We start from the raw sequence: 13,930 nt of genomic DNA, 5'->3' as shown, positions 1-13,930 counted from the left end.
TGGTGTAAGTATTTATGTGAACAAAGGTTTGGGGGCTGAATGAGTATTGCAACCAGGGATTTTGATCAATTTAACTGAGACTTTTTATTTGTCAATCACGTGCTCCTCCTTCTCCCCCCACCCCTCCATAGAGCCCAAAGGAAAGCAAGGAAACTCTTTAAGCATGAAACACTAGAAATACAACAACTGTAATGTCGGCAGTTCAAAAGTATTCATCTCCCTTTGCTCAGTACTTAGCTGAACCACCCCTTGCAACTATTACAGCCAGTAGTCTTTCTGGATAAATCTATTAGCTTTGTAAAATGTGATGGAGCAAGATTTGCCCATTCCTCCTTGCAAAATTGATCAAGCTGCGCCAGTTTGGGGAACAGTGGTGGACAGCATTCTTGAGGTCTTGCTAGAGATGTTCGATCAGGTCAAGGTTAGAACTCTGACCAGGCCACTCAAGGACATCAATTTTCTTCATTTCACTTCATAAAACATAGAAAACCTACAGCACAATACAGGTCTTTCGGCCCACAAAGTTGTGCCGAACATCTCCCTACCTTTGAAATTACTAGGTTTACCTACAGCCCTCTATTTTTCAAAGGTCCATGTACCTATCCAAAAGTCTCTTAAAAGACCTATCATATCCGCCTCCACCATCATTGCCGGCAGCCCATTCCACACACACACCACTCTCTGAATAAAAATCTTACCCAACATCTCCTCTGTACCTACTCCCCAGCACCGTAAACCTGTGTACTCTTGTGGCAACCATTTCAGCCATGGGAAAAAGTCTCTGACTATCCACACGCTCAATGCCTCTCATCACCTTATAGACCTCTATCAGGTCTCCTCTCATCCTCCGTTGCTCCAAGGAGAAAAGGCCAAGTTCATTCAACCTATTCTCATAAGGTATGCTCCCCAATCCAGGCAACATCATTGTAAATCTCCTCTGCACCCTTTCAATGGCTTCCACATCCTTCTTGTAGTGAGGCGACCAGAACTGAGCACAGCACTCCAAGTGGGGTCTGACCAGGGTCCTATATAGCTGCAACATTACCTCTCGGCTCCTAAATTCAGTTCCACGATTGATTAAGGCCAATACACCATACGCCTTCTTAACCAGAGTCAACCTACGCATCAGCTTTGAGCGTCCTATGGACTCGGACACCAAGATCCCTCTGATCCTCCACACTGCCAAGAGTCTTACCATTAATACTATATTCTGCCATCATATTTGACCTACCAAAATGAACCACTTCAACCCAGATGAGTGGGTCCATCTGCTACTTCTCAGCCCAATTTTGCATCCTATCATTGTCCCTCTGTAACCTCTGACAGCCCTCCACAGTATCCACAACACCTCCAACCTTTGTGTCATCAGCAAACTTACTAACCCATCCTTCCACTTCCTCATCCAGGTCATTTATAAAAAATAGTTCCTAACTGCCAGGGAAACAGAAAGGAGGATCTGTAGACGGGAATGAGATTCCCAGATTGTATGTTGCCTCCCGGGTGCCAGAGTCCAGGACATCTTCAATCAAGCCCTTAACACTCTTAAGTGGGAGGGTGAGCAGCCAGAGCTCATGGTCCATGTAGGAGCAAATGACAAAGGTAGAAAGAGTGACAAGGTTCTACAAAGTGACTTCAGGGAGTTAAGTGCTGAGTTAAAGGACATTAAAGATCATAAGAGTGTGGAACGAACTCAATGTCAATGTTTTAAGAGAAGTTTGGATAGGTATATGGATGGTAGAGGAATGGAGGTGTGCAGGGTCAATGGGAGTAGGCAGCTTAAATGGTTCAGCACAGACTAGATAGGCCAAAGAGCCTGTCTGTGTTGTACCTCTTTATGACTATAACAGAATCTCCAGGGTTGCGATCTCAGGATTGCTACCTATGCCACATGCTAGTGAAGCCAGAAATAGTAAAGTCATAGCTTAACACATGACTATAGAATTGATATAGGAGGGAGGACAAGATTTTTGGATCTTTGGGCTCTCTTCCAGGAAAAGTGGGGCCTGCACAGAGGAGATGGTCTGCAGCTGACCTGGAGGGGGTTTAATATCTTAGTGGGATGGTTTGCTAGTACTACATGGGGCAGGGATTTATGTTAAGACCTCAAAGTCAGGATGCAAAAGCTTGAGCATGGAGTGACTAATGTTCTGAGCTGTGTCTATTTCAAAGTAAGTAGCATTGTAGGCAGATAAGCTCAGAGGATGGATCAATACATAGAATTATGACATTGCAGCCATTAGAGACAGTTGCATGAGGGATTAAAGGGGGAGGGGTGGTGCACTAGCCAGGGAAAATGTTACAGCAGTGTTCAGTCAGGACAGACTAGAGAACTCGTATAGTCAGGCTTTATGGGTGTAACTGAGGATTGGGGAATAAGAACGGTATGACTATGTTAATAGGGCTATATTATATACCACCCAGCAGTCCATTAGATTTAGTGGAATAAACTTAATAAAATTGCAGATTACTGCAAGAAACAAGGTTTTTATAGGTGATTTTAATTTTCCATATATTGACTGGGATTCCCATACTGTTACAAGGACTTTTTGGGATAATTTGTCAAATGTGGTCAGGGAAGGTGTACCTGGCAAGTAGAAGGCCTACTTAAAGTAAAGGTAACAGGTTTAAGAAAACTTGGTTTTCAAGAGTAGTTGAGGCCCTGGTTAAGAAAAAGAGGTGCATCACAAGGTTAGGCAGACAAGAACAAATGAGGTGCTTATGGAGTACAAGAAATGCAAGAGAATACTTAAGAAAGAATTCAGGACTAAAAGGGCATGAGGTTGCCCTAACAGACGAGATGTAGGAGAATTTCAAGGCACTCTACAGGTACATTAAGAGCTAAAGGATTGCAAGGGAAAAAATTGACCCTCTGTGAGATCAGAATGGAGCCAAGAGAGATGGCGGAGATCTTAAGTGGATATTTTTGCATTTGTATTTACTCAGGAGGCAGACATGGAGTCTACTGAAATGAGGCAAAGTATCAGCAAGGTCATGGACTCAATACATATTAGAGGAGTCTTGAGGAAAGTTAGGGTGTTTAAATCTCCAGGGCCTGACAATGTGTTCCCTCGAACCTTATGGAAGGCAAGTGCAGAAATTGCAGGGGCCCTAGCAGACACTTAAATCACTCTTAGCAACAGGTGAGGTACCAGAGAATTGGAAGATGGCTAATGTTGTTCCACTGTTTAAGAAAGACAAAGAATAAACCAGGAAATGATAGGCTGATGAGCCTGATATCAGTAGTGAAGTCCCTTGAAGGTTTTCTACAGGGTGGATAAACAAGTATTTGGATTGACAGGGGCTGATCAGGGATGGTCAACTTTATGCATGCTGGGTCAAGGAAGTTATCTGGGAAGTCAATGAAGGCAAGGCAGTGGATGTTGTCTACTAAAGTCCTGCATGGGAGGTTAGTCAGGAAGGTTCAGTTGCTTGGCATTCAAGATGAAGTAGTAAATTAGATTATACATTGGCTTTTTGGGAGAAACCAGACAGCAGTAGCAGATGGTAGTCTTTCCAGGGGCCTGTAACCAGTGGAATGCTGCAAGGATCAGTATTGTGTACAATGTTTTTTGTTGGATCAGCAAATTTTCAAATGACACCAAGATTGGTTAAGACTATCATGGCTTGCAGAGGGATCTGTATCAGTTGGAAAAATAAGCTTAAAAATGGCTCGTGGAATTTAATGCAGACAAGCGCAATGTGTTCCACTATGTGATGACGAATCAGGGTAGGTCTTACACAGTGAAGGGTAGGGTACCAAGGAGTGTGGTAGAACAAAGGGATTTGGGAATACAGGTTCATAATTCATCAAAAGTGGTGTCATGGATGGATAGAGTGCTAAAGAAAGCTTTTGACACATTGGTCTTCATAAATCAAAGTATTTAGTAGAGGTGAGGAGATATTATGTTGAAGTTATTTATGACATTGGTGAGGCCTAATTTGGAGCATGTGGGCAGCTTTGGTCACATACCTTACAGAAAAAATGTAATTAAGGTTGAAAAGAGTACAGAGAAAATTTACAAGGCTGTTGCCTGAAATGAAGAACCTGAGTCACAAGAAAAGATTGAATAGGTTTGGACTTTATTCCTTGGAACACAGAAGACTGAGGGGAGATTTGATAGAGGTATACAAAATTATGAGGGGTGTTGATAGGGTAAATGCAAGCAAGCTTTATCCCACTGAGGTTGGATGGGACTACAACTAGATATCATGGGTTAAAGGTGAAATGTTTTAAGAGGAACATGAGGGGAAATTTCACTCAGGGTTAAACAGTTGCCAACACAAGTGGTGCACGTGAGTTCAATTTTAATGTGTAAGAGAATTTTGGATGGGTACATGGATGGAAGGGATATATACATGCAGGGCGGTGGTCTGGGTGCAGGTCATTACTACTCAGTTTAAAATAGTTTAGCATTGACTAGATGGGTCAAATGGCCTGTTCCTATGCTGTACTTTTCTGACTATGACTCGATAACATCTGCCATTCCAACTGGTAACTTAATTAACCCTAGTTAGCTGAAGCTATTGCCGACTCAATTATCTACAAATTTATGGGTTCTACTAAAGCACAGGACATCCTAATAGCATTGTTATATCTTTTTTTTAAATGAACTTGTTTCTTCTTGGGGACAAATAAGGCAATTTACATATGAAAACACAAATCGCTGGCATATATCTGTTGCAAAAAAAATATGGATTAACATGAGGACCAACACCAATATTGTGAGATATACTAGCAAAAAAATAGTACAGACAGTTGGTTTAGTGGATGAAGAGATGGTTCAGAAGAAAGGGGCTTAGGTTTCCCAGGGGTAGAACAAGTATAGGATAAACATTTTAAGGAGTTGGGCTTAACTTTAAGAGTGGATAAATCTTCAGGCCATGAAGTCTATCTTGGCTCCTACAAAGGAAATTGGAGAGTCTCCAACAATAACTTTTCCAATCCCCTGTGGCCACAGTAGGGGAACTAGACATTTTTTTTCAAGTAGTGATAAACGAAGTAATTATAAACCAGTTTACTTCAGTGTTGGTCGAATCTTAGTAACCCATTAAGGAATAGAATAAACTTTCATTTGGATGGTACTAATTGGAGGCAGTAAATGGGTGCACAGTAGCATAGCAGTTAGCTGGACTCCATTATGGCCTGTGGTGGAGTTCAATTCCAACATCATTTGTATGGAGACTATATGCCCCCCACATGGAGCTCAGTGCTTTGGTTTCCTTTCAGTCTAAAGATGTACCAGTTGGTAGGTTAATTGGTCTTTATAAATTGTCCCATAATTACGACAGGGTTAAATCAGGGGCCGTTGGGCAATTCAGTTTGAAGCACCGGATGGGCCTATGCTGTGTCTAAAATAAAGGGGATTTGTTGAGAGAAAATTGCACCTGCCTTATCTGACTGATTATTTTGAACACTTTACAAGAAGCTCTGATAGAGCAGTGTGCTTGATGTTATCTTTTATGGATATTAGTACAGTTCTTGAAGTCCCACACTACATGTTGATCAAAAAGAGGGTAAACCCTCAGGATCTGCGGCAGAATGCTAAAAAAAACCCTAAAACTGCTTCCTGACAGGAACAAGATTTTTCTTCTTGTTTAAGATGACACTACTGGTAGTTCAAAAGCAAAGAAACTCACTGAAAACTTTACTAGTAACATTTTTTGCAGTAAATTGTAGTAAACTATTACTGCAAGTAATGAAAAGGGCAAGTGAAGGCGAAGCAAAATAGAGAGAAGTCGAGGCAGAGGAGTATCAATACCCATCCAACAAACCCCGTGCAAGATTTGGAGAATGGTTTCATCAGCAGCGAAATACAGGCCTGGAGCAAATCGCTTGGTGGGGAGCGATTCACCACTGCGGAGCCCGGGTCTTAACGAGAGGTATGTGTCACTATTTTAACGCTGGCTCAGATAGACTGGAGGGGAGAGAGGGAGGGAGGGTGAGTCAGGCTGATTTTGCTGGCTCTCCCGCGATATTCACTCCTCTCTCCACGACACTGAGCCTGAGACAGCCCCTAGCTGCTGTGCTTTACATCTGTGAACTTTGCAGTGTTTTGCCCCACTACTATGATAAACTTTGGGCCTACTCCAGGCAGCTCTGGGGATTTGGATCCAGGGACTCAATTCAGAATATGCTGTTGTTGCTGCTCGCTTCTATTGTTTGCATGATTGTGTTTCCCCTCCTCCTCCCCTGCACATTAAGAGTTGGTCTTTTTTTAAATTGGATTCTTTTGGGCTTCTTGCTTTGCAGCTGCCTGTAAGCAGACAAATCTCAAGGTTGCAAAATTTATACATTCTTCACTAATAAATGTACACTGAATCTCTGTAAACTTTTTAACAATTGGAAGACCCACAAGACCCAAAATTCAGTTGCTTTGCACACAAGGGATCACAAACACTACACAAATCAGGTCATAGCTCACATTTGGCAGAGCTCTAATCAGATTATTGGAAAGGTGAAATTTCACTGTACATTTACAAATACTCATTTTTTGCTACGAGTTAAGATTAAAAACAGATTGTTCAGAAGGTCAAGACTTAATTATGGTGCATAAAATCAGAGAACTAGATAAATTTTTCTCGTTTACTCTATTTTCCTTGGCGAAAGAGACTAACCAGAAGACTTCCAAGACTTCATAATTTTTCTACAACCCAATGATCATCCAGCACAAAACAGCCACCTTATTTGCAACTGACACACCAGTTTATATATTCAATCCTACTGTCACATAGATGCAACTAAACATGCCAAAATATCTTACTGCATCCCAAGTTCAGAAAGCTGGGTTTTCCCACTCTTTCCTCACCCTGCGAATTCTCCATTCGAGCTAAAAAGCTAAAACATTTAGAACTAAAAAATGCTGTACCACAATTCAAAGACTCCCATGACAGTAAATCCCTAACCTGTAGTACCTAACCACAGGACAGCTGATCAATGAAACCAAGCACTACTATTTCCAATTCATTGGGAAATAAAAGATAAAACACTAGAACTTTTACTCCTGGACTCCTTAGCATCAACTTTAAAAGTTTTTGGTTAACTACTCAAAATACTGTAGACCATATGGTACCTCAGGCTTGCTTTGTTAGTAACCAAGACCATGGATTAATCCATGTCTAAAGTCTATTTTCCCCATTCCATCTCCCAATCCCCTCAGGATCCAAAAATCAATTTTAATCTCACAACTGACCAGTCATCCCAAGACAGAAAATTGAGAAGAGTTAAAGGATAAATTTCTCATCTACACCCTCCCCCCCCCCAATAGCCCAGCTATTGTTGTTGTTGTTTTGAACTCTCCAGTGAAAAAAATTGCCTCTTGGCAACTATTCAGTCAGTCTAAATTCAAACGAGTATACACAAATCTTTCAATGCAATTAAAAACTTGCAACAATTCAGTGCAGATTCATTACAACCTTCTCAAAAGGGCATTAAGCACAGGCCTTGTCAGATCATAGAAATATTAATTTTTTTAAAAAATTTAATCCTTTACTACATCTACATAGCCACTTTGTCTCTCCAAAGGGATAATGGCTAGAACCACATGCCGGTCATGTTACCAATGCCTATTTTCCCCAAGTGCAATTAGCAGTACTGTACAAGCATTCAGAGCATTTAAATGTAATCCTTCAGAAACGAGTAAAAAGCTTTAATATATGGTGATCATTTTAACATAGTACAAACTATTTCCCACTTCCAAAGTCATACCAGTTATTGGCATGTCACTCTGTTTATACCACTTTTCACATTTTTAGCTCCATCTACAAAAGAACAAGTGCTTCTTTTTGTCAACTCTTTTGTAACTGCTTCACAATATAAAGCCATGCATAAAATACACAATCTATTTGCATGCATCTTTCCTTGATATAATTTTACTATTTGTTTTCACTCAAGAATTATAGCATCAAAATCATGATGCATGTAGGCAAATTAGTTGCAACAGAAATGCTTAACTGTGATTATCTGAATTTACTGGCTTAAAGGGGATAGACTACAGACATTTACTTTTACAACTTGGGCCTGTACTGCAGTCAGTGGAGAAAAGTTGAGATCTAAGGTGGCTAAGTTTAAGTGCTGGTGCATCAGAATGCACCAACTGCTCTTGGTTTTGGGACAGATATATCTGCAGTCACAGGGAAGTACAGTAATTTTAGAGCTGAATTTCAGGGATTGAAATTGGCCAGATCATAAGATCCATTTTGAAGCCATCTTTATTGGCCTTGACTGCATGCCCCTTCTGCACTGGAGTTCCAAGTTAATGGGACACTGTCTATCTTGAAATTAGACATCAAATTAGATAAAGTGCCATCACAATAACAAATTCAGGAAGCTAACAGCTCAATCATCACCTGAAGATGCATCCCGAGTTTCATGTTCTTTGAACTGCCATCTTTTAATCAAACTGGGGGGAAAAAATCTGTAAAAGATTTAACATTGCTCTTATAATAAATAAATCTATTAGTCTTTAACCATCAAGATATTCCAAAGGGTCTTCGATCAAAATAACCATTTCTCTTATCAAGATGCTGGCTATCTTGCTGGGTGTTAATCGTACATTTGGGTATTGAACTTTTTGTCAGTCTGGGTACTGGTTGTGCACTAATTACTTAATAAAGCTTAAAAGTAACTATGGTTTGAAGTACTGTGCAAACCCAGTAATGAAAGTAAAACCTCATGTGAAACAAACTGAATGGATTCTCTCTCAACTGCAAAAAATTCCAATGTACTCCTCTTCTAGACAACATTGCAATTACTTAAGAACACCATTAAATTTACTAATTTGCATTGCTGAAAATTTCAGATCCTAGTGCTCAGATGTAGGCCTTAATAAAATAAACAGCAAATACCTTCATAATCTACAACTCACAGCAAACTTACATGGAAGAAAAGCAAGAAAGTCAATTTCCAAATACCCAAACACTTCTGCTGTATATAAACTGCATTTAATGTGATTCTTACTATCCTTACCACATGGGGATGTGAAATATCAGAAGACTTTGGACGGTAGGTGGTCAAAGCGAAAACGTTTATGGCAATACACACTCAGTGGCCACTTTACTGGATACACCTTTCGACTACTGGGTAGGTTGCCCCTATGCACCCAAAAAAGCCTGAATTCTTCATGGCATGGATTCCACAAGGTGCTGAAAACATTTGAGATTCTGGTCAACATTGACATGATAGTATCATGTAGTTGCTGCAGACTTATGGGCTGTACATTCATGCTGCAAATCTCTCATTCCATACGTGTTCAATTGGTTTGATATCTGGTGATTGTGGAGACCACTGAAGGACACTGAACTCATTATCACGCCTATGAAACCAACTTGCAATGTCGTGCTTTGTGACATGGCATGTCATCCCACTGGAATAGCCATTAGAAGTTGGGAAGACTGGTCATAAAGGGATGCACATGGTCGGCAACAATACATGGGGCATTTAAACAATGCTCGCAACACACATACACAATGCTGGAGGAATTCAGTAGGCCAGGCAGCATCTATGGAAGAGTATAGTCACCGTTTCAGACAGAGACCCTTCATTGGGACTGGAAAAAAAGACGAAGAGTCAGAAAGAAAGTGGGGGGGGAGGAGGAGGGAGAGGGAGGAAGAACCACAAGGTGTTAGGTGATACCAGGAAGGGGAGATTGAAGTAAAGAGCTGGGAAGTTGATTGGTGAAAGAGATACAGGGCTGGAGAAGAGCGAATCTGATAGGACAGAAGACCATGGAAGAAAGGAGGAGCACCAAAGGGAGGTACCAGACAACTAAGGAGATAAAGTGAGAGGGAGGTGGGGGGGGCCAGTACCTGAAGTTTGAGAAATTGATGTTCATGCCATCAGGTTGGAGGCTATCCAGATGGAACGCAAGGTGCTGCTCCTCCAACCCGAGTGTGGTCACATCGCAACAGTAGAGGCGGCCATGGACTAACATGTCTGAATGGGAATGGGAAGTGGTATTAAAATGGCCACTGAGAGATCACGCTTTTTCTGGCAAACTGAATGTAAGTGCTCAGTGAAGCGGTCTCCCATTCTGTGTCAGGTTTCACTGATATAGACAGGGCACACCAGGAGCACTAGTTACTGTAGGTGATCCCAACAGACTCACAGTGAAGTGCCACCTTACCTGGAAGGACTGTTTGGGGCCCTAAATGGTAGTGAAGGAGGTGGTGCAGAAGCAAGTGTGTCAGTTGTTCTGCTTGCAAGGATATGTGCCAGGAGGAAGATCAGTGGAAAGAGGCAAATGGACAAGGGAATCACGTAGGAAACAATCACTGCTGAAAGCAGCAAGTGGGGGGACACAATGTCACAGCAGAAATCGAGATTCGTCAGACCATGCAATGTTTTCCCAATCTTCAACTGTATTGTAGCCCATTCTGTGTTTGTAGCATATATGAATGGAACCCAGTGTGGTCTTCTGCTGCTGTAGCCCATCCACTTCAAGGTTCAACATGTTGTGCATTCAGAGATGTTCTTCTGCACGCTATTTTGTAACGAATGGTTGAGTTACTCTCTCTTTCTTGCCAGTTTGAACCAGCCTAGCCATTCTCCTCTAGCCTCTCTCGTAAACCATATCTGTATACTTTTATGCAGAGTTGCTGCCTCAAGATAGGCTGATTAGATGTTTGCATTAACAAGATGTACCTAATAAAGTGGCCACTGTGTACAGTACTGTGCAAAAGTCTTAAGCACATGTATTAAAAAAACTTTGAGAGGATGCTTTCAAAAATAATGAAGAGGAAAGTTTCCAAATATCAAAAAAAAACTATCAAGAGCAATAAACAGTAAAAAAAACACTAAGTCAAATCATTTCTGTGTGTGACCATCCTTTGCCTTTAAAACTGCATCAGTTCCCTTAGGTACACTGTAATGCAGTTTTATGAGAAAATCACCTGGTACATTGTTCCAAACATCTTGGAGAACTTGTCACAATTCTTCTGCAGACTCTGGCTATCTTGTTTGCTTCTGTCTCTACAAGTAATCCACAGAGCCTTGATCATATTGAGATCAGGGCTCTGTGGAGGCCATACCATCTGTCACAGAACTCCTTGTTCCTCTTTTCACTAAAAATTTTTGACTTGTCAGTCTAGAGCACTTACCACCATTGTTCAACACCCCAGTCTTTGTGTTTGAGTAGGCAAGTCTCTTGGCCTTGTTTCTACTTCAGAGGTATGGCTCTTTGGCAGCATCTATACCATGAAGACTTCTTCTAACAAGACTTCTCTAGATTGCAGAGGAGTGTACTTGAGTTCCAGTAGTTTCTGAGAGTTCAGAGTTAAAAGTAGTCTGCACTACTGATTTAGAAGAGATGAAAATTGCACTCTTGTTTCTGCGGTCGACCACTGCATTTGTCTCCAATGTTTGCCCATTTTTCTGCATTTCAGAGAGCTTGGACAGCACATCTTGAAACTCCTGTCAGCCAGGAAAACTCTGCTTGTAGAGACATTGCTGATGTAGGATGACCTTGTGTCTTATTCTTATGCTCACCCTTGCCGTGGTGTAAGAATTGATGGTTAAATTGTCACATCTTCACCTTTTGGTTGCTCTTTGCCCAGTTTGATTCTTTCTACACCCATTTCTGTTTCAGTTATTCAGTTTAGTTCTTTCAACACGTATCTCATTGATCATTAGCACCTGTTCGTTATTTTGTTTAATCGTGCACTCGGCTATATACCTACAAATTAATCAAGTTTTTATTTGAAAAGTGGCTATTACTTCTTTCTCTACAACGTTTAATATTTTGGAAAATGAATGTCTGGAAATCTAGTATTTCCCCTTTATTGCTGGCACACTGATGCAGAAGACAAACATCTAAAACATTTTTTAATCTAGAATGTATAAGACTTTTGCACAGTACTGTACAGAACTAAAATTCAACAATAAACATTCTGTTGACAGCTTGAAAAGCTTCCAAGTCTATACTTGAGTATTAACAATCTACACTGGTGTAAACTCTAGCTCATAGCAAAAATATACCACAGAAAAGGAATAACTTAAAATAAGCAACAAATAATTAGTATAAAGAGCTCCTCTGAATCTCAGGTTGTCATATCAAAACTCAAGGATTTTAGTTGACAGGATCCCAGGAGGGTCACCTTATTTGACAGAGTGGATTACATTTCATTTATCATGCAGTACTCAGATCTTTTTGCTTAAAGACGACACTGATTTTGCAAGTATAGCAAAATCCAAAGTGATCCAAGAATACAATTATTTTTGATTACTTCAGATGGAGAAGACTATTTTAACAATCAAATCCTATGATGGGATTAAATGCAAAAGTCATTATTTGGCAATGCATATAACACATTAAGTTTCTAAAATCTAATACACACTCAAAAAGAGTTTTAAGATTATAGCGTATAATGTGCACTTAGTAATCGTGCAATAACTTTAATTTGAATAGGACAAGACTGGCAAGATGCATATTATCCGGAAAGCACACTGCATTAATTCTTTAAAAAAAATGGAGTAGAAAACATGGTTGCTGAAACAAGATGGTGGCCATTACTTTCAAGTGTCTATAATTGGAAGTGTAGGAAAAGGTGCACCTTTTTTCGAACCAATACATTAGCTCGTACAAGCTTCAGAGCAAACCGGAATATTTAGTTTTGTTAAATTGAGTATGTGCACAGAGTGCTACACGTCACCCACGTGCTCCTTCTGGCTTTACAACTTTATAAATTACAACACTAACTGCACCTAGATTATTCTTTACAAATAAATTGCTTCCACAAATTACCATTCCCGAATTAAAACAAAATAGGCATGAGAGGTAAATGATCAAGGACTGCTTCTGCTTGAGTCGTGAAGTTGTGAGGTGTGACGGAGAGGGGCTGTTTTAACTAGCTCCCAAGCTTGCTTCAGAGCAACCAGCAGATTAGTGCAAACCTTCTGATCTATCATTTGAAAAAAATACTCTTTCCTAAATTTAGAGCGGTGCAGATATTCACCTGTAATCCTGAACACCAGACCTAATTTTACTGGACAAATGGAAACACGCGGATTTTCCGAGAGCATTCCCACAACCCCTACCCACCCCACCCTCAGCAGGCCTGGCCGGCCACCCGCTGCACGTTTAGAGTGGGGCAGCTCCCCACACTCCCCCGACACGAGGGAGGGAGGCTGGCTGGCTGACATTTGCCGTGAGCGGGGCTGAGCCCGCGGCCTGCGACCTCCCGCCTCAAGTAACGAGGGTGCTCGGAAGAGCGCGGCGGGAGCTCGTATTACCTTCTTTCCTCAAGGTCACAGGCGCCTGAGACTCCGGTTTACTGTCGCTGGACGTAACGGGCACCTTCCTCTCTTTCTGGGACTCCTTCTTGGGGGGCTGCTTGGAGACTGCCGTCTTGTTGTCCTTCTCCTTCTTGTCTTTCTTGATCTCGGCCTCTTTCAAAATCTCGAAAGGGTCGGATTCATCATCAAATAGTTGGTCGAACCGATTGGTCACGACACAGCCGAAGCCTTCCTGTAAGTTCCCGGGCATGATGGGCCCCCTGAACGTCGGATTACGTTCGGATGCTGCGAGGCTGCAGGAACCGATTGGATCCGCCTAAAATGGCCGGTTAGAGACGGTCTTCTTGCTCGCATTGCATGACGGGCCGCGCCATCCGGGCGACCTCGCACGGCCCGACCGCAACGCTCCACGGGAGATGGAGTTCCCAATCCTCGGCACTTACCTGGCGCGCACCCCCGGCGGCACCACAATCCCCGGCGTGCACCGCCTTGTTGTTGCGAAGCCCCGGCGATGCGCAACTGCAACCCTGCCAAGCACATTGTGGATGCGCGCCGCATGTCGTGCTGGATAGCTGAAAGCACCTTCACGGATCTAGAACTTTGAAACCGCGCCAAGACTCGTGGTGAAGAGTTCCCTCTCAGATCTTTCTTGCACAGACCAAGTGCCAGCAGTATTGCATGCTGGCTTCGAGGCCGCTGCAA

At 41.8% G+C, this 13,930-nt stretch overlaps 1 protein-coding gene across 2 annotated transcripts in view; it reads right to left on the bottom strand.

The window, feature by feature from the left end:
• Positions 1 to 13,587, bottom strand: part of LOC140737042 (SERPINE1 mRNA-binding protein 1-like) — a 33,712-nt gene extending 20,125 nt beyond the window's left edge. For both annotated transcript variants that reach the window (XM_073063148.1, XM_073063149.1), the window contains exon 1: positions 13,226 to 13,587. In XM_073063148.1, coding sequence (XP_072919249.1) covers positions 13,226 to 13,478 — 253 coding nt within the window. In that variant the 5' untranslated portion in view covers positions 13,479 to 13,587. The remainder of the gene's footprint in view (positions 1 to 13,225) is intronic.
• Positions 13,588 to 13,930: the final 343 nt, after the last annotated feature.

The sequence above is a fragment of the Hemitrygon akajei genome, chromosome 12, assembly GCF_048418815.1.
Source record: "Hemitrygon akajei chromosome 12, sHemAka1.3, whole genome shotgun sequence".
In the NCBI taxonomy this organism is placed as follows: Eukaryota; Metazoa; Chordata; class Chondrichthyes; order Myliobatiformes; family Dasyatidae; genus Hemitrygon; species Hemitrygon akajei.
Note: the sequence above shows the minus strand (reverse complement) of the source record. Positions and strands in the feature narration are given on the sequence as shown.